General features: G+C 40.3%; 1 protein-coding gene across 4 annotated transcripts in view; it reads left to right on the forward strand.

The window, feature by feature from the left end:
• Positions 1 to 19,912, forward strand: part of METTL15 (methyltransferase 15, mitochondrial 12S rRNA N4-cytidine) — an 85,882-nt gene extending 65,970 nt beyond the window's left edge. For 3 of the 4 annotated variants that reach the window (XM_079969567.1, XM_079969568.1, XM_079969566.1), the window contains 3 exons: positions 4,641 to 4,832; positions 7,006 to 7,184; positions 18,010 to 18,868. In XM_079969567.1, coding sequence (XP_079825693.1) covers positions 4,641 to 4,832; positions 7,006 to 7,184; positions 18,010 to 18,455 — 817 coding nt within the window. In that variant the 3' untranslated portion in view covers positions 18,456 to 18,868. Of the gene's footprint in view, positions 1 to 4,640; positions 4,833 to 7,005; positions 7,185 to 18,009 lie in introns of all 4 variants that reach the window. The other variant, XM_079969565.1, reaches the window with a different exon arrangement.
• The last annotated feature ends 1,910 nt before the right edge of the window (positions 19,913 to 21,822 follow it).

Here is a 21,822-nt window from a genome sequence, read left to right on the forward strand (position 1 = left end):
TGGAGGTGTATCTACACATTCAGATCAGACACAGCTGTTGTTTGTTGCGAAGAAGATAGTTGATTGTCCACGTAGTTGTCAGGAAGAGAAAGAACTGTTTCCTCATCCTCCATTTCTTGGCGAGTGGTCCTCAACACATACCTGTACAAGCTTCTGTCTGTCAGAGGAGTATCAGCAGAAGATCTTGAGTAGGTTGCAACAGTTTAGAAATTAGACTGAGTATATCTCATTCAAATATCCTGCCAGGACCTGAGTCTGTTCTTGGGTACTCTAGATGGTGCTGTATGTAGAGTGACCAGGGAACGCAGTCAGTCTCTGAACTATAGCTGCTGGCTTCAGAACAACTGTCCTAGGGAACGAGACTGTTTATGCTGGACAGGATTCTGATTACAATGCCAGCCTATTGAGTTACAACGCTCACCTGGAGGACCTGCTGACACAAGAGACATTGACTCCTCATTGTCAGACTGATATTCTTAGCATTCTTGAACTGGGTGTTATTTATTTATAGGATTTATATTCTGCCTTTCATTCCAGGTGGTTTCAAGGTAGCTTCAAACAAAGTAAAAAGAATCCATTCCCATAAAATACATGAAACAGCAATAAAAACACAAAATAAAGGTGGCAGAGCCAACAGATAAAACAGCCAAAAGGGATTTGAAGGATCTAAAATATTTTTAAAAGGATGAACATTGTCTTAGCAAAACGTTTACATCAACAGGCAGAGTGAATCACCTTCCATCTATTCATTGGGAAACAAGTGCCATATTGGTCAGAGTGAAGTTTCCTTTCTCCTCCCTTAAGGCAGAGCATCTTGTGTATGATTCCAACATGGCAGTAATTATTGTACACACATCCTGCTGAGGTAATTGGAACAGTGTGTTCATCAGCAAGACCTCTGAATGACCATTAGTTGCTTTGGGTTGCTGGCATCAGGTCTATATGTTGTCACCAGAAATCTCTCAGCTGGTGTTTATGGCATAACACCAGTGCAAAAATCCCCTATATAAAAACAAACACTTTCGATGCTGGGTAGCAAAGTGGGGCAGGGGAGGTACTGATGTGTGTCTTTCTGTCCAAATCTCTCTCTCTCTCTCTCTCTCTCTCTCTCTCTCTCTCTCACACACACACACACACACAGAGAGAGAGAGAGAGAGAGAGAGCTCTTGAGATTTTTTAAAAATTGGCCAAGAAAGATGTAGTTTTGTTCAAGAAGTCAATGCAGCTTCCCTGAAAGTTTCCCAGATAAATGGGAAACTTAACGTCTGCAACCAGATCTGTTCCAGCTGACAGCTTAAAAGCTCAGCAGTAGTGACAATTGGATTACTTGGTACCTTGAATAGTATCGCAGGGTGTCCTAAATACAGTTCTCTTTCTGGTCATCCCCATATCCATAGTATCAAGCAATGTTTTGGTTAAGTCTCTTTTCTATTGGCTACTTGAACTGAGTTCTGACAAGCCTGGATGAGAATTCTCTTGAACCTTCTTTCAATGTTCCCTTAACAATGCTGAATCTAAAGACCATGTTTTCTGGTGCCTGTTAATACCTTCTTCTGTGAACATCAGTAACAATGGAAAACCAATTGAAGTGAATGCACCTAGAGGAACATTCCACTTGAGTGTTTCTTTGGTGCTAGAACTACAAGTTATGAGGGCCCCATTATAACATTAAACTGGAATGGCTGCTGCTTTGGGGTGAAGAAGGGGCATTTGCAGTTGGGAAGTGGTGGGCCTGTCCCTCCCTAACACTTTTTTTTAATTATTTGCTTTGCAACATAGCCTTCCCAAATAATTTTGCACAATTTAGATTCTAGCCCCATCACAGACATGGGTTTAAAACTGGCTGTGGAGAAAACATTGGGCAGGGAAGAAAGGGTTAACTCCCCCTCAGTTCTCTGCAAATCATCCCCTACTGACACCATTTATCCGGAAATAAGTGGCTGGTTGCTTGTGCACTATCACTAGAAGACAAACCCCCTACACACACACACACACATGCATCACTGAAAATCAGCCCAGTTGCTTTCCCCCCATTTGTTGTTGTTTAGTCGTTTAGTTGTGTCTGACTCTTTGTGACCCCATGGACCAGAGCACGCCAGGCACTTCTGTCTTCCACTGCCTCCCACAGTTTGGTCAGACTCATGCTGGTAGCTTTGAGAACACTGTCCAACCATCTCGTCCTCTGTCGTCCCCTTCTCCTTGTGCCCTCCATCTTCCCAACATCAGGGTCTTTTCCAGGGAGTCTTCTCTTCTCATGAGGTGGCCAAAGTATTGGAGTCTCAGCTTCAGGATCTATCCTTCCAGTGAGCACTCAGGGCTGATTTCCTTAAGAATGGAGAGGTTGGATCTTCTTGCAGTCGATGGGACTCTTCCCCCCCCAAAAAACCCCCCAAACTATGTACTCTTAGCTTTCTTTCTATGCCAGTTTCTCCTCCCAATTTTTAAAAACATTCCCCGCCCCACCCCCAAGGGTTTGGTCTTTATTCAATAAAAATAATAATTGGAGCTGCTCTGTCAGAAAGTCAATGGCTGTAGAAGTTTTAGCCCTGTTCAAACCCATCCTGAATTGCTAGCTTTTGAGAGTAATCACTGTATAACAGTTGACTGAGCCCCTTTCCAAGCTAGTGTCCATGCAAATTGTCACTTGTAGGCATACATGTTAACTATCTCACGGAAAAAAGCTGAATCTGTAAATAGACCTTTCTGTTTGAAGTTTGGAAATAAGCTTCTTTTCGAAAGCATTGACTTTTGGCATGTTCCTTACATTAAGCGAAACACTTTGGGTTGCTAGTGTTTACAGGCGGCAGTTAACTGCTAAGATTAAGCAGCAAGTGACATGAATAGAATGCTGTGATTTGGGAATTACCTACCCTTGCTATGAATTGCCGAACAATAGCTGTGAAAGTGATCGTAGGTGCAAAGACCTGTCCCCACCCCCACTTTATTTCTGTGGCTTTTACACAACAGGCAGTATTATTGTTAAAGCAGGAGCAACAGACATTTTAGCAGCAATTTGTTTAAAATATTTCTTTAAAATGAAGAAGCCCTAATGTAAAGGAATTAGGAACAAAGGCAAAGAAAAGGAATGCAAAAGAATCAGTTGAATATTTCAGATAGTATTTAGACTGCCATTCAAGTGTGGATGCTATGCAAAATGGAGGGAAAAAGTGGCGAGGGCCAAAAGAATTGTGTGTGTGTGTGTGTGTGTGGATATCTAAGATGGTTATGATAAAGTCAATGTTTGAAGTTATAAACCCTTGGGTTGTGAATTTCCTAAATGCCAATCCAATTTTATCATCATTACTATTCATCCTTGGACAGCTCACTTAAAATTGCATCCTTTGTCTCATACAGTTTCCCATTTGAAAAGTAGAAATACTACTACTCAAGGATTTTATGAGTCTTCTGGGGAAAGAGGTGAATTATGGAAAAATAATAATGTGCTAAGGACCTTGAATTGCTGCACATCCATTTTACTTTCTTCAGAGCTTAGATGTCATCAGATTTTCTTAACCAGACACAGATCAGTCTAGTTTCCCTCTGGGTGGGGTGGAACATAGTCTTTTAAAACTAAATAAATGGGAAATGATAACAAGACACCTTGAGAATGAAAAGTTGTGCTCTATTTCTGTTGGACATACCTTTCACTTGCTTGTCCATCCCTAATTGACACTTGTACCCCCTGACACATTCTGACAGGCCCCTGAACACCACATCATTCAATCCAATTTCCTTCCCACACACCCAACTCCTCAATTAACCAGTTGAAAAATGCCTCCACGTAGCCTCATTCAGGTATTGATCTGGCAGCAGTAGCAAGGCTGTTAATTTATGAGTAGACCTTTGGTGGTTAGGTTCATTGTGTACCTCTGGGAGTTATTTCATTCACCTTGGTGATCTTGACAAAATGTGTGCACCAGTTGAGGAAGCAATGTTTTCGCTTGGGACAATCACTGTTTCTCTTGATGTTGCAAGAGCTATGCTTTGAATAAAGCAACAGTGTGGATTTAAGAGATCAAACAGCAACTCTGAGTTTAATTTCCTTCTTTAGAACTAAAAAAGTTACACACCCATGTATTTTGACACATAAAGCAGCCATCTGTGATCTTATTTTATATCAGGAGTCAGCAAACTTTTTCAGCAGGGGGCCGGTCCACTGTCCCTCAGACCTTGCGGTGGGGGGCAGACTATATTTTGAAGAGAGAGAAAAATGAACGAATTCCTATGCCCTGCAAATAACCCAGAGATGCATTTTAAATAAAAGCACACATTCTACTCATGTAAAAACATGCTGATTCCCGGACGGTCCGCAGGCCGGATTTAGAAGGCGATTGGGCCGGATACGGCCCCCGGGCCTTAGTTTGCCTACCCATGTTTTATATCATAGGGCACTAGTGTTGCATTTTAATTTTTTCATAGGTAGAACAAAGACTTAAACGGTTTTTGAACTTCTGTTAGGTTCTTATCCAAGTAAGCATACCAGATTGCAATGAGAATAGACATTCCAGTCACAATGCTACTGACTTCGGATGAAGGAGTTGCTGATTATATGCATAGGGATCCAGGAGGAAATTAAGTTAAGCATTGCTATCCTTCTGCTAACTATATATATATTATTTTCTCTTCTTTTTTTCTTGTAGGCAACAAATCCAAGCTCTTCTTGGACAGTTTAGTCAAGCAGAAGCCTTGTTAACCTTGGCTGGAGTGCAGCCAGGGAGTCTGGATGGAGTTCTTTTGGATGCTGGTTGCTCTTCGATGCAACTTGATACTCCAGAAAGAGGTTTTTCCCTAAGAAAAGATGGTCCTTTGGACATGAGGATGGATGGTGGCAGGTACATATTGATAAAACATTTCTTTCTTCAACAAGAAATCAATTTTTCACTAGCATGCTGAATTTAATTTCCTTTTCATGTTGCAGAGCTGTGATCAAATCCCCATATTTACCTCTGCATATGCACCATAAATCATCTCCCCGCCCCCCATGGCAGAATACTTTCCCTAATGTTCAGTGTGTAGGCCTTAGTGCCAGTGTTTGTTTTGCTTATTGGCTTGTTACAAATGTTTGCAAACGCGTGGATTTTAAGTCTGGCATTTAAAATAGAAACTATGGTTGATGACAGCAACAGCAAACCATATGGAACACAGAACTGAAATGTATGTAAAAGATTCGCTGGAGTATGACCAATGAGGCAATTCCTATATATGCATCTTTCCTCTCCTTTTGATTAGATCAATTATGCTTTTCTTCCAGGTGGTTTCTTGGAATTGTAAACAATAAAAACAAAAACTCCTTAAGCTTCTGAATTAAAACTGACTTCAAGGCATTGCCCATTTTGAAATGGCCCCACATAGATAACTGTTGCCTACTAGTGTCAGTGTGGAAAACTGGAGTATTACATTGTGTGGCTGTACATTTTACTGAATGTATAGCAGCTGTGTATAACCTGCCAAGTGTCTTCAACAATAAATACACTTCATTAAAAAGTATTCTAGAATCAGTATTGCATTGAGCCTACTGTTAGATGAGCCAAGTGGAACATCTATAGTTTACAATGGCAATGAGCTAGTACAATTCCGATGGCTTCAGTAGTGGCAGAACTTTGGTGTCTGATGCACAGATTGATAGAACAGATAGAATGAATGAATACATTAGAGACCACTTTTAAAGATTTTAGTAAAAAAATATTTCCAGAAGCTCTGTATATAAAAATCATCAGAGTGTCCGTGGTATTAAAAATGCAAATTAATATAGCCAGGAAAAGCATAACCTAAGCCAAGATCCGTATAAATTACACTTGAAATCAGTCATGTATATTTCTCTTAAGAATGATTAACCATTAAATGAGATTGCTAAGGGGCTTGACAGATTTCCTGTCACTCAAAGCACAATCAACCCCTGACCTTTAAAAGAAAGAAAGAAATATACTTTAGTCCTGTTGAAATTTGATAACACAGTGTGTGTATGTGTGGTTGGTTTTTTTTTAATGAGGTAAAATGAAATAATCCAAATAAAGAAGCAATACAAATAATAATTTTTGATTCAATGGTCTCCTAACTTTGCAGTTTCTGGGAGATCTATAATTCTGAAGATCCTCCCTGCCCCCTGCATTTTGGAACAGTGCTGGGGGGAAATCTTAAAGCACACAAACTTCTTTGCCTCACAACGTTTTTCTGGTGTCTAAATTGTCACATTGGTTCAGGTCAATAAATCTCGCTTAAGTTTGTACTATTGTACAACCTGATTGTACTGTTTCTTGTGGATTTGGGTGGTCTAATGTTTATAACAAAATCCCTTGCCTGTGATGAGCACACAGGACTCTGAATCAGTCTCTGCTGCTGCTGCTGCTGATACATAAAATCCCTCACATCATTCCAAAAAGGCAAATGAAAGAAATGCTGGTTTCTCCCTTATGTTCTGGGAGTGTTATCCAGGCTGATCATTTCTACTACCTTTCTTCTAAAAGAGAGACCATTTCTGAATTGAGAGACCTTTAAGTGATCATTAAATACCTCACAGAAGATCATTTTTCATAACACCAGATGTGAGGGAAAAGGTCACAGAGATTAAGGTTCTCTCTTTTTTTTATCAGGAAATAGATCAAGCAATGTGATGTCTTGGAAAAATATCTGCTTGTAAAATGAGTTCATCTCCTGGCATTATACAAGCCAAGGCAGCCTTAGCAGTGTTTTGTCTTTCAAATTTTATTTGAGCTACTGCTATAATGTTAAAGTTTATGATAAAAGGCATCTCAACTACTCTTTATAGCTAATTAATATTAGGAGGTAGGGTTGGAGGGAGAAAGCCTCCATGTGAATTAATAAGAGGTGATTTACAAGATAGGAGTTATTTCTGCTTTAAAATGATCTCTGCCTCTTATTGAGAAATCTCAGAAGCACTTGCATGCAGTGAATGTGTGTTTGACTTTATGTCTCAATGCTGTGAAGCTTCACCCCTTGTCAATGAAAGCTGACGTCAGTGAACTAATTGGCTGTTCTTGTGCGTAGGTATCCTGACATGCCCACCGCTGCTGATGTTGTGAATGCTTTAGATCAACAGGCACTTGCGTCCATCCTGAGAACATACGGGGAGGAGAGGCACGCCAAGAAAATAGCTTCAGCAGTTGTTCAGGCACGCAGCATCTACCCCATCACCAGGACTCAGCAGCTTGCCAGCATTGTTGCAGGTACCCTCATTAATTCCGAGCAGTGTCTGAGAGAGAGAAAATATTAATCCACTAAGTCCCAGAGGGATCTATTTGTACTTGAAATCATGCAAGATCTAATCCTGTCTATCCTGCTCTGATGTCAGCTATTTTTCCATATGCTCTATCTTTTTTATATTGTTGGATGCTGATTAGTTTAATAATAGACTTTACACGAAGACGTTTTTAATTTTGCCTACCAAGGTGAAACCCTGGATGACAAAAACAAAGGATCTGTTTTATCGCTATTGTTGAGAAGCGTCCAGTTACCCGAAACAACAAAGCTTCTGTCTTAATTTAACACAATTGGATGTAGTTGCGAAGGAAGAAGAAGCAATTGCCCACCTAGTAAAATAACGGTCTACTAACTGATTTCTCTTTTCGGTAGAAATAGGGTGCGGTCCAACATGGCATAATCACTGAGTCTTCCCCATTCTCTGCTCCCCACTGCAGCCATCTGCACACCCAAAAATATACCCTGAAGGATTGGATGACCCAGCAGAGCAGATTTGGGGGGAGGGGTATGAGAGGCTGGAGAGGGGAGAAAACAGAAATCCTGTTGCCCAAGTGGATTTCCATTGCATACACAGGTAGACATTATTGATTTTAAAAAGTAAAGGACCCCTGGACAATTAAGTCCAGTCAAAAGTGACTATGGGGTTTCGACACTCATCTTGTTTTTCAGACTGAGGGAGCCGGCATTTGTGCACAGACAGCTTTCTAGGTCATGTGACCAGCATGACTGAACCGCTTCTGGCACAACAGAACACCGTGGCGGAAACCAGAGCGCACAGAATGCCGTTTACCTTCCCACCACAGTGATGCCTGTTTATCTACTTGCACTAGTGTGCTTTCAAACTGCTAGGTTGACTGGTACTGCTCAGAGTAATGAAATATTTCACCGATGCTAACAAGGTGAATTTGGGAGGGCTTATTGAGGCATACAATCTTGGCAGCTGTTTCCAGAAACCTTCCAGATTTCAAAAGGGCCATCTGATCCTCCTTAAATCTGCCTGGACTTTTAAGGTGGGTCTCAGAGTACTTATTCAAAGTCCCTCCACTATCTTAAGTAAAGTGGCTGTTGATGAAAGACAAGTCCTTTTCAGTTCTGGTACCTTGCCTTGGAATTATTTTCCCAGAGAGGTTTGCCTGGAGCCATCTTTGTTTTTCATGGTGCCACATGAAAAACCTTTAACCAAGACTTTTTGTTTTTTAATATCTTGCTGCATTTAAAAAAAATTAACTTCTCATTTATGCTGATTTTTTAATTTACTCTGTAAGACTTTCTGAAAACTTCAGCTGAAAAACAGCTTCCAAATAAGTTGTGGTCCATTTCTTATGGATTCTTGAGCAAACGGTGATTCCTGCCTCTGTCTGGGTGCATGGAGAATGTACAGTACACAACAATGCCATCTTTCAACTATTTCACTGTGCAAGTTTTTAATGAGTTGAGTGAGTGAACACTCTCATTTTTGTATCATTTGGCCAAAGAAGGCATCACATGAATACGTGACTGTTTGCTAAATTCAGCCGTCATCATGTTCCTAGGAGTGTTGTGAATGAATATAGGAAGCTGCTTTTTACTGAATCAGACCTTTGATCCATCAAGCCCAGTCTACACTGACTGGCAACAGCTTTCTAGGGTTTCTGGCAGTAACTTTCTCACCTGTGCTAGTTCAGGTTCTTGTAAGTGAAGGTGCCAACGGTAGATTTTTTGCACACAGCACATGTATGCCACTGCACTTTGGCTCCTAGAGAAAGCTGTTTTATCTTTGTATCCCAGGATAGAAGTTTTTCGCTGTAGTTTCTATCAGGTGGTCAATACAGTTTTATCTGGAAGGTTACACATTGCAGTGAGCAAACCAAAGTGAGTAATTAGAATTGTTAAATTTTGAGGATGCTTGGTATAGATGATCTGTCAGACGGTATAGATTGCCTTTAAGCCTTTTCCTAAGTCCACAGTTACATGACTGTGACAACTCTGATACAGCAAGAACAATGATTCACAAGATTCAGTAAAAGACCTCTTACATTTTACAGGGGCCATGTTTGCAGTGCTACCCTTACTATAACTCATCCACCGTTTCAGGAATGGCCATAGAGACTTCATAAATTTCAATTGTAATGTGTTCAAACCATCCTGGTAAACTGTAATGTTTACCTCTCCCCTTTGATATGTTATTCTGCCTGGTCATTAAGGTCTTTGGAGGAGTCATTGTTAGTGGCCTCCGATGGCTCAAATGCACAACTGGTGCCCATTAGGAGCTGTGCATTCAGGTATTATGGGCCTCATCCTGTTGAACTTCAAGTGCCTACTTTTTTATTCCAGTAGGCATTTTAACTGTATTGCGATTTTATAGTTTTAATTTATTTTTTGTCTGTACTGAGTACACCACTTAGTGACAACTGTAGTTCAGCAGTATATAAATTGTCAATATAAATAAATTCTCTGCAAAGAAGCAGGAAAAAGTTCCACCAGTATAAGATCAAACTTTTTGGCCAGATAGCTAAAACATTTTCTGAACCTTTTCATCATCCCTGGGGCAGAACAATACAGAGCAGGGGCCATTTGCAAAATACTTTGGATATATGCCACTTTACACTGAGGGCATTCTAAAGGTTTTGCATTGAAATATAAATGTAATACATAAAATACATTTCCTCTTCCCAATCAGCAACCCTGCATTCTCAGAGCACAAAGTACCTGTCCAGACAAATACCTTTACAGTTACCCTTGATGGGTTATGTTTGCCCCAACAATGGTCTGAGGAGCTAGCTGTGATGAAATGGCAGGGATGATGCCTAGAGTAAACCTTTTATTGGCTGTCAAGGTGCAGAGACTATAGGAACTTGAGCAATCCAAAACTGCTGAAGAATGGACATTGCCATCTGCTGGTTGATCATTTATCGCAGAATAGGAGGTGACTTGTCCCTTAAACTTTTAATACTTGATTCTGTGCTTATACATGAAGCAAACTCTCTTGTAAAACTTTAACTCAACTTTACATTCAAAGGGCTAATGGAAAGACTTGTGCTGTTGCTGTGTATTATTATTAAATAGATTTGTACGCCACCTTTTCAGAATTGTTTGAAGTGGCTTTGAAAAAATGACAGTAGAAACCCACGCACACATACATAACTGCAAAAGCTAAAGACTGCACAGAGAAGGTAAAACAGTTGCAGTAAAGTTCCAGTACTGAAAACAGCAATACAGTCATACCTTGGAAGTCGAACAGAATCTGTTCCGGAAGTCCGTTCGACTTCCAAAACGTTTGGAAACCAAATTGCAGCTTCTGATTGCCCCACTGGACGTTCGGGTTCCAAAAGAACGTTTGCAAACTGGAACAATCACTTCTGGGTTTGTAGCGTCTGGGAGCCAAAACGTCCGAGTTCCAGGGTATTCAACAACCAAGATACAACTGTATACAGAATTATAAAATGCCTGGTTGGATAAAAAGTTTTTACCTGTCTCTGAGAGGTAATGGCTGTAGGCATCAGGCATTGTAAAGGGAGGAAGGGAGCATTCCAGTTACTCCCCAAGCAGGAGGACTCAGTGAAGAATCCTACCATATACAGTGGTACCTTGGGTTAAGTACTTTATTTGTTCCAGAGGTCCGTTCTTAACCTGAAACTGTTCTTAACCTGAAGCACCACTTTAGCTAATGGGACCTCCTGTTGCTGCCGTGCCGCCGGAGCACGATTTCTGTTCTCATCCTGAAGCAAAGTTCTTACCCCGAGGTAATATTTCTGGGTTAGGGGAGTCTGTAACCTGAAGCGTATGTAACCTGAAGCGTATGTAACCCGAGGTACCACTGTACATTCAAAGCACAAACAGGGCTTGTGCTCTCTCTCCCAAATACAGGGCTATCTAGGTAAAAGCCAGCACTCTGAATTGCACTCAAAACACACAGGAATTCATTGACGTCATTTCAGAATTGGGATGAAATTGTTTCACGTAACCCATGCCACTCCGCTGCCGAGCAGATGCATTTTTATTTTTGAACCAACTGAAGGCTCTGACTGGTCTTCAGGAGCAGCCCCCTATACAGTGCATGCTAGTAGTCAATCCCAGATGTTATGAGTTGCCAGGCCCCCTTTGCCTGGGTAGTGCCGCCGCCGCTTTGGGCAGTACAGTAAGGGCGAGGTGTGACAGCACTCCAAACCTACATCGAAAACAAGGGCAGATGGGCCTTTTACAAAGGCAGAAATCTCAGCACTGCAGGCCCTCCAGGATTTCTTTATCTTTATTGCTGTTGCTCACTTGTTTTGCATTTTGTTTTTCTTTGTTCCTGTGGAAGGGAAGGTTGTCCCTTTTTAAGCATTAGTCAGATTATATAAGATGGGTAGTAGTCACTATTAAACTACTGTGCTGGACTAGTGACACAGTCTTTTATCTTACTCATTCGCAAGTCGTAGTCATGAGCCCTGATACATCTGCTAACATCTAGGTGTTGTCTAATGATACAAAAAGATTGGACATCTCTGTGTACCTATTGTATTCTTCCCCAGGGCCAAACCAAGACATTTTACTGCCTAAGGCAAAGGGCAAAATAGTCTCCTCATTCCATGTACAGAAGCTGACTGGACTAGCAGTTGAATCTTACTTCACTTCTGACAATGAAATATGTCTGCCAGTATATCTGAGTGCAGCAGGCTAGTTTAGGGGTGTATGATGCCACAGTGACACAGAGGGAAATGGCCAGGGGGCTCAGGAGGAGTGACTAAAGGGTGGCGGGCAACCACCATTGCCCCCTAGTAACTGCTGCCTGAGGCAATTTTCTCACTCCGCCTAATGGTAGGACTGGCCCTGTTCTTCCCTCCTTCTGTTCTTTCCTTTTGGTGGCTGGTGTTCCTTGTTACCTGATAGCTTTCGTGACTTTTTTCCACTTGCTTTCATTTAGATTTGTGACTTGTTCACAGACAAGTAAGATTATGTAAGCCTTTAAGATTCTCTTGATGAGAACATAAGTTTATGGGCCAAAAAGGCAATTAAAAAGAATCTTGGTAGGTAAATCTAGTTTATCCAGATCTATCCAAGTTCACAGACACTTAACTAATGTCTTGAAATATGTAATATTGCTTGAGTTTCAGATGGATATATGATATACATCCACATTTATTAAGAAAGCCTAGACAAAAGGACATAAGCTGCGTCATTGAAACTTATTAAATGTGATTCAGATCCAACAGGAAATTCCTGTAAACAGGTGCCCGCTCAGAATTAATTTTTGAAGTCTGCCACACACTCTGTCTCACAGGGGACTTGAATGCCACCCATTGGCAGGCACTGCACGTTGCTAATTTCATTCTGAAGCTTAAAGTTTCAATGCATTTTAACATGTGAATCTATTAGATTTTCAATAGTGTAAGCAACATCAGGGTATCCCAAAACTAAAAAAGGATAATTTCTCTCCTTGGGATTTTAAATCATTCATCTTGCCAGAAGCATGTTTTTTTTTATGAATGAAATCTATTTTGCATTCTTCCCATACAAATTTTGTTCTATTATTATCCGTAGTAAAGCCTGTTACCAAGCAAGATTTTTCTTCCATTGGCAATTCTTTTTTGTGGAAAGGTCAGAACATGATGGATTCCCCCCACCCCCCGGATCCACAAATGTTCCTCCGTTTAAATGATTAAGAATGAAATAACATACATCTCTTCCTGGCTGGGCTAGTCCAATTAAAAGAGGATAGAAGGAATACACTACTAAATTCTTTCTGTTGTTTTTTCTCCTGGCAGACCCCAGCAGAGATAAACATATTTATTTAAAATTTTTGTACCTACTTTTCCTACAGCTTACAACATCATTATTAAAACAATGAAACATTAAACAAACATTACAAAACTTAAGGGGCATAAAACAGTGAGCTAAAGCATAATCTATAAAAACGTCCTTGTAAAAGCAGCAGCAGATGATGATTACAACCGACACTACATCTTTGTAGCATAAAAAGCATCTTAGCCAGAGGCTTTTCTAAGAAGGATGATCTTTGCCAGCCACCAAAATGCCAAGACAAGGTTTCCTAGGAAGGGAATTCTGGAACCTTGACATGACTACAATGAGGTCTCCCTGGTCACAGTCAGAAGGATAATATGTATAGGGTATGAGAACCTATGATGATGATCTTAATAAAGCAAGTAGGTTCATACAAGAAAAAGTAGTTCTTCGGATATACTGGCCCAAATCATAACATGGCTTTACAGGTCATTAATAGAATTTTGAATTGGGGACCAAAACAAACTAGAAGCCAGTGCAGATCCTTGTGATAGGTAGCTCCCATTAACAAATGCGGCTGTCATATTCTGGACCAGTTGTAAGTTTATGGATATTTTTTCAAAGGCAACCTAGATAGGCTGCATTCCAGTAGTCTAGATATGATGTAACTAAGAAAGATATTCCCATAGCCAATCTACAATCTCCAGGAATGGCAATATTTGGTGCAGCAACCTAAGGTGAGCAAAAGCATTCTATTGAGAACATTTTGTGTTCTTAAGGGAAGTAAAATCCCAACGAACACTAATTAAATCATGGATCAACAGTCTTATGGACCCATGAGACCTGTCTTGTCTAGACTAGGCTTCAGTTTGGTAGCCCACATCCAGTCCATTACTGTCCCGGGCACTTATTTACAATGGCAATAGTATCTATAGATGGAAAGAAGAGAGAACTGTGCATCATCTGCATATTGGTGACACTTTTCTCTAAATCTCTGAATGGTTTCATGTAAGATGGAACCCTGAGGGGAAGCCAGAGGCCAATGGGTAATGTGTTGAGAAGAGTTCTCCCACCACCACCCTTTGCAGTCAACTGTCCCGGACCTGAATAACATTTTAAAGCAAAGTCCCACTTTTGCTAAGCAATTCAGATGGATATCATGGTATTTAAAGCTGCTGACAGATCTAGTACAACTGATAGGTATGTACTTCTTGGCAAAGGTCATCAGTCATTGAGACTGGGGCTGTTTCCATTCCAATATTAGGCCTAAGTATAGAAAATCCACATCTAGAACTGAAAGCCCTAAATATAGAAAATATAGAAAGGCCTCCTAAAACCTGAGCACCTTTCTCAGGGATGGAATGTTTGAGTCCAGCTGGAATTTATCCTACATGGTAGAACCAAGAGGGAGCTGCTTCAGAAGTGTTTGAAGAAGCCTGTTTTAAGTTTACAGGAACCACATCATTAAACACCCTTCCACTCACTCAGCTAGTCTGCCTCTAGCTGTTCATGAAAACTTGGAAGGACAAGGGTTGAGTATGCACATGATCAGCTTCTTTTGTATACCTCCCCAGGCTACATAAATATTGAGAAATATCCAACAAAACTAAACAAGACAATGTGAGAGGTACATCTATGGACTCTTCCTAAGCTCTGGTGTTTAAGTTGAAACAAGCATGAGCAGTTCAATCCACTAAGCGCCTGGTAGATTGGTAACAGCAAGCCACCGAGTGGTCATCATCTCGTCCTTGATGGTCCAGATGACTACCTGAGAAAGATCTAATTTTTCATGAGCTTTCTGCCACAGTCACTCTGTTCGTTCATAAGAATAAATTGTACCTTGACTTTTCATTTGCTTGCTCAGGGTGGCTAATCTAGATGTCATCCCCATCAGCTCTGCAGACCACCATGGGGCAAGCATTGCTCAATTAGCTGCGAAAAAGCTTCAGTGACAACCATTTGTAGAACAGCTATTCTGGATCCAAGATATAGAGCATGTTCTTTCCTTGTAGATGTTTTATCTGTTGTTGGACCTGCCAGTTCAGTAATTCAAATTTAAAGGCAAATGAAATTCAATACTGATTATGTTCTTGATGAGAGGTAATGTTAACTTTGTTGTTATTGTTTAGTCATTTAGTCATGTCCAACTCTTTGTGAGCCCATGGACCAGAGCACACCAGGCACTCCTGTCTTCCACAGCCTCCCGCAGTTTGGTCAAACTCATGCTGGTAGCTTCAAGAACACTGTCCAACCATCTCGTCCTCTGTCGTCCCCTTCTCCTTGTGCCCTCCATCTTTCCCATCACCAGCGTCTTTTCCAGGGAATCTTCTCTTCTCATGATGTGGCCAAAGTATTGGAGCCTCAGCTTCAGGATCTGTCCTTCCAGTGAGCACTCAGGGCTGATTTCCTTCAGAATGGATATTTTTGATGTTAACTAGGCTGCCCCAGAGGAGGTGAGAGGAAGCAATTCCTTCTCTATGGGAATTGCCAAGCCGGGCAAAATGCATAAGACCCCTGATGGATCAAACCAAGGATCCATCTAGTTTAGTATTCTGTTTATATGAGTAGTTTACATGAGTAGTCAGCTGGTTGTTTCTAGGGAGGCCACAAGTAGAGAGAGACCCAGGAGTGGTTCCTTGTTTGTGAGGGCATGACTTTCTTCTTAAGGAACAAGGGACGTGCACAAAGGAGAGATTTCCCTTCATATTCAGGTTTTAAGCACATTGTTTCATCTTTATCAAAGAATACCGTAAGAGCATTGACCACACTGATACTGTTTATAGTTACTCATTTAAGTGCTTACCACAGTGAGCTTTACAGTATATGGAAGAATTGCTTTTTTCATTAAGATGAAGGATTTAACCTATAAATGAAGGTATATTTTTAGATTTATTGGACATAAGGAGACATATGTCTTGCCATATATATTTTTTCCCAGATCTCTTTGCTTGGCTCAGGTGTCGGCCTTCTATACACAGTGTGCTGAATTTTCCTTTTGTCTGTTTCTTTATTCTATCCAAGTACATAAAATAAGAGACTGGATGCCATAAATACATCAAAGATCATAAATAATATGTGTTAACCAAAAAAAAAAGTTCCTAGCTGATTCTTCCATTTGCTTTTAACTTGTAGGCAAGTGGAAGATGACAATACATGCTTTCATGTAAATGCCTAGGATCCGTTCTGTGGAGCCAAAGGGGCAGAGAGGATAGTCTGGAAGGCAGAGTGACTGAAGATCCATCATTCCCCTGATTTCAAAGTGGTGTGTGATGTGGTGGGTGGGATGGGTTGCTTTGCCAAAAAAGAAGAAGAAAGCAATCCCTCTGTTTGTGCAGATGTGGTTCATTTGCTCTGCTGGATTACAGCCACCACCTTCGGTGAATACGTAACCCGTGGATCAGGGGACATCATTTTATAGCTCCTTTAACCAATTTAAACATTATTTCAGATTCATGGCTACCATTGGAATTGGTTTCTGCGGGATTGTGGCTTTACAGCTGCAGTGATGTTCAAGTCTGCTTCCATTATGGGTTGGTTAGACTGCATTTCAAGCAGCCATGCTGCAGCCCTGCTGGTTCCAAAGATTGAGGCGTCAGTGTGGATGCTTAACAGGCAATGTGGCAGAACAATGTAGGAAGCAGATTCAAATGTTGCAGCAACTGGAATTAGATGAATAGCAGTGAGAAGAGCAGGGAGTGCTAACAGGGAGTACTTGCTATGTTTTCTCTTACATCCAAACATGGCATTATTATTATTGAAATTAATACACTATTGCAGTGCAAAAACTTGGATTGCCACAGCCTGATGCAATATGGGTCCTAAATATTTTGCCTCACAGATATTGAAAATTTAAAAATTGTCCAGTAGCACCTTAGAGACCAACTTAAGTTTGTTCTGGGTATAAGCCTTCGTGTGCATGCACACCTGTTGATGAATGACCTGGTCTGAATAGAGATATTGGATTCTTGTCTCACTACACATGCTGAAGCAGTGTTTAGTCATCTGCATACTATCCCTTGCTTTTTCCTGTAGGACTAATTGCAGTCGTTAACAGTCGTCCACAGGTTTACCATACCCATTGAGTCAATCACCCATCTCCTACTACCCTTCTGAGAAAAACCCCACCCCACCCTCCCACTATATATAAGCGTCTGGTGACTTCTGTTTCAGTGTATCTGAAGATGTGTGCATGCACACAAAAGCTTATACCCAGAACAAACCTAGTTGGTCTCTAAGGTGCTATTGGATAATGTTTTTTATTTTTTAAATTTATTTCGACTGTGTCAGACCAACACGGCTACCTACCTGAATCTAGATTTTGAAAATGTTACCATACTTGTCAGTTTAGACAAATCAAAATACCTGATTTTTTGTCAATTGAACCATGATGATGGGAAGCAAGTGATAGTTTAAAGATGAACAAAGATAAATGTGGCAGTATTTAGGGGGAATATTTGTATGCAGACAGAGCATCTGTTTATATTTCACTTACGAATAGATTATGATATCCATTCTCCATATTCATACATAAGAAAACTTGAACATCAGCTGACACTGAATAGACTCTGTAGGATGCCAGATAGGACAGAGGAGGCTGCCTAACAGCCTGATGAGGCCAAAAAATATTGAATTAGGTCCTTCTAACTCATGTATGTATAGAAATATAAGAAAAACATTTTGATGTTGATGATTATTTATTGACATTGCTATGTGGGAATAAGTAAAGTTATTAGTATACCTCCTAATTCTATATATTAAGAAAATCCCCCCCCCAAAAAAAAATCTTCACAGTTCTGACCACTTCTCAGTTTGCCCCAGTAACGCTAACATTGATTAGAAATGATGGAAATAAGGATGGCATTTTTATATTGGCCAAAGACATTTGATTAACCTGCGGGATTCAGAGGCTGCTAACTTCTGGCCACGAGACTTCTAAAATGTTGAAAAGTACCATTAAATATCAGCATTTACAAATTCTAGCACTAATATAGTTAAGAGTAAAAATAAAGGGGAGTAGAGAAGGATCATTTGGGAGTTCATTGCTACCGAAGAGTAATCATTTAATTCATTCTCTTTTATTCATAACAGGTGCTTTCCCAGACGCAGCTTTGTATGCTCGAAAAGACTTGCTTCACAGACCAACACATGTTGCTACCAAAACGTTCCAAGCCTTGCGCATATTTGTCAACAATGAGCTGCACGAACTATTTGCAGGGCTAAAGGCAGCCGAGAAGTTTCTAAAACCAGGGGGGCGACTTGTAGCAATTTCTTTCCATTCATTAGAAGATCGTATCATCAAGCGGTTTCTTCATGGAATAGATATATCAGAAAAATTCAATCTCAGTGTCAGGCAGAAGATCAGGCAAGTGGAGAAGAATTCTTCAGAGAACAAGGAGGAGGATGAATTGTCCAGTGGAACTTCTAACTCAAGATGGACCTCAATACAGAAGAAAGTGGTCACTCCCCAAGCTAAGGATATTAAAGACAATCCAAGAGGACGCTCAGCAAAGCTAAGAGCAGCTATTAAGATGTAAACATTTTTTTAAACAGCAAATTTTTAGCATTTTTAAAAAGTTAGCCACACATTGTTCCTACTTCATTAATTAAATCAGAATGCCAAAGAAGGGAACGCCACATGACTAAACAACCTTTTTTCTGCATTGCTACAGAAAAATATCTTCCACATATACAGATTAAAGGACAAGAATTATGTTAGTTTCTATATAACTCACCATGATAATATTCAATAATATCTAAAATACAGGTACATATATTTTAAATATGCCTACTTTCCCCTATAACAACAAATGCACAGCCATGTGCTATGTAGCTGCATTCGTTTTTATATATGTTTTTATTGTAAATTGCATTTATAATCTATGAGAAGGGGTTAATAAACAAACAAATTAGGGTTAATGAGTCGGCTCAGATTCAGAGTGTTAAACAAGTCATGCTGTGGTTTTTTGATGCATCCAAATGGACCAATAGGCAATGGCATGGGCTGAACCAGAAACCTAGCAATATGATTCTAAAAGAATCCACTGCAAATCCTAAAATGATGTATTGTGGCTCGGAGCTGCATGTGAATATTGATTCCATACCTAACAAAAAAGCAAGACTCATTGTGCAATGAAAATCAGGCCAAATTGCCTTCCTCTTTTACTAGAGTAAAACTTCGATGGATTGCTGTTGAGCTGCATGCACTCTCTATAAGATCTGCCAGTTGGAATTTCTAAGCAACCTCAGGGAACCATATAGTGTATCCCATTACTTTAATTGGCTTACCATGGTATTCCATGCAATTTGCAGTTATGATCTATAAGCCTGAATATCACATGCTCTGAAGAATATATGTTCAGTTGTGTTTCCTGTTCTCCATTGTGCTGTTAAAGATCAGTCACAAGCACCTCCTTAATCATGGTGCAGCAAATGCATGTTGTTGTTTTTTAAAAGCACTCTTAATTGTTACTTCCCCCATCTGTGCAACTTCCCTGTGAGTTAGTGAAAATCTCAAATGTGCCATCTTCCAGCATCTTGGTATTAGTATGCAATTCCAAAGGATGACAACTATGGGCACTCTTGGCTGGGTTCCAAGTCAGTAGAGAGCTTACTGCCCTAAACAGTGCTTTTGTTTCCACTTTGCATGGAGTATCCAGGAAAATCAGATGCCACCTAAGAGAATTATCAACTTGCATGTCCTGTTTTTTTCCAGGTTAGGGGGCCTACAGGTTAGCAGGTCCATGCCTGAGTCGCTGAAGGCACACACTGCCATACATTTTTCAGGGATGGTTATCCCAAAGTGACATGCTTGTAATAAGCAGCATAGCTTTCCCACCTAAAATGATTAGTGGTGTGTTCCAAAACACAGCAGATATTTCTGATTGATTTTGCCTGATGATCTGATCTCTTCCCTCTGCCCCTGGACAAATACAATAAAAATGAAAAATCATTATTTTTACTTCGCCCTTTTGTAATAGTCAAGTTATTCCCATTTTTCCTAGTAAGGAATGTGTAGGATCTGTTGTGAACTTAGTCTAAATTAATAACGTTTTTCACCGAAAATGAATAGATAGGCAATTTCTAGGATGGAGTTTTCAGGAGGATCCAAGAATCCGCAGTAGGAGTGGTGTTGTTTAACTTATTAATGGTCGAGGAAAGGAGCTCTACTTCTTCCACGTGGAGTGATAATTTCATCAGAATGCCAGTACACGTTATGAGAGCTAATTTGAAGAATTGCATTGATCAGTCTTTCTCTGACTGGGAGTGTAAGCATCTTTCATGAAGGAGCGCACTCGAGAGATTTAAGCAATTTATCATGTTGTGTCTATAAGCAGACAAGATTCATGCTTTTCTAAAGGATGGGTAGTGGATCCTATTGCAGCTTCCAAGAGGAAGGAGGGCAAATCCTTGACCATTTGTATAGATAATATGATAGTAGGAATGCAGGTGTGCCAAAACTTCAGGGGGGAAAGTGAAAAGCAGACAAGGATTGTAGGAGCTGGGTAAGTAGGAAAGGCTTATGGAACAAAGAATATAGAGAAAGGGGTGATTCAGTGATTGGGAGACGATGGAATATCCTAGATAATTACCTCCCCCCACCCCAATCAATTTTTTGACGTTTGAGCACAATATAGCATAGCACGTTTACAAGAAGAAAATCAATAAAATACGTCACTATCTAGCACAGTAAGGCTAGTGGGATGCATACTGATCAGAAACAGGCATATCTCTCTCAGCACTTGACATGCCAGGGTTGAACTTGTGATGGACTCCCAATCCTATAAATCTCTTGCAGCGTGCTTTGTTATTGGGCTCAGAGGGCCCTTATATCCTGATGGCTCACTCCATGTTGTCTTCTTCCTTTCCATATCTAGCTTGATCAAATGATCCCTCTGGATTCTTGGCCCTTTTTCTTATATGACTCAGAGAGTGACACAGAAAGTGACTCTTTTGGCCTGTTTCCCAGCTACTACTTGATAGAGCTCCAAGCCATTCAAATGCTATTCTTTGCCTTCGAGAGGAGAGTCTAGCATTCTTCTACATTTCTTCCAGAAAAGCCCTAATCTTTTAAGTTTTTACTTTATTCTACAGATATGTTGGGTGTAAAAAGGTCAATCGTAGACATAATACATAGGCAATAGGATCAACATTGTGGGGGATTTTTGATCATACTGCTCTTTTATGCTGTAAGCCGCCCAGAGCGACTGTGGAAACTGAGCCGGGGTATAAATAAAATGATGACGATGATGATGATGCTTTGTTGGAAGCCGCCCAGAGTGGCTGGAGCAACCCAGTCAGATGGTTAGGATACAAGAAATAAATTATTATTATTATTATTATTATTATTATTATTATTATTATTAGAGTGGCAAAGTAGGCTTCTTCCTAGGATTCCTTCCTCATGCTAGAAGGAGGGAGGAATAATTTCTGCTCCATTGTGTATGTCCTGTCCTCAGGTAGCCATAGATGCACTGGACGAAGGGGAAGAACTAGGAAGGTGGGGTGACTTACTGTGCTATTCCTGGCAAAGGTCTGGTCCATAGCTGTCAACGTTTCCCTTTTTAAAAGGGAAATTCCCTTATTCCGAATAGGATTCCTCGCAAGGAAAGGGAAAAGTTGACAGCTATGGTCTGGTCTTCCCATCCTCAGTAAAGTGCAATATGGCTTATATACACAAGGGAACAAGATATGAGTACCAATCCCAAATATACGCTCTCATTGTAATGGCTGTTGGTTATCCCCATCTACTAGGAGTATTGTTATCATAGGCAGTTACTATTACATTAGCAGAGTTATTTGTATTCATAATATTTAGTTGTTTATTTAGTTATTTAAACCATACTACTTCATTTAAAAAACCTCAGCTACATTGTGACTTTGTAAAAAACCTCAGCTACATTG

The sequence above is a fragment of the Podarcis cretensis genome (assembly GCF_951804945.1).
Source record: "Podarcis cretensis genome assembly, chromosome: 1".
Taxonomy (NCBI): Eukaryota; Metazoa; Chordata; class Lepidosauria; order Squamata; family Lacertidae; genus Podarcis; species Podarcis cretensis.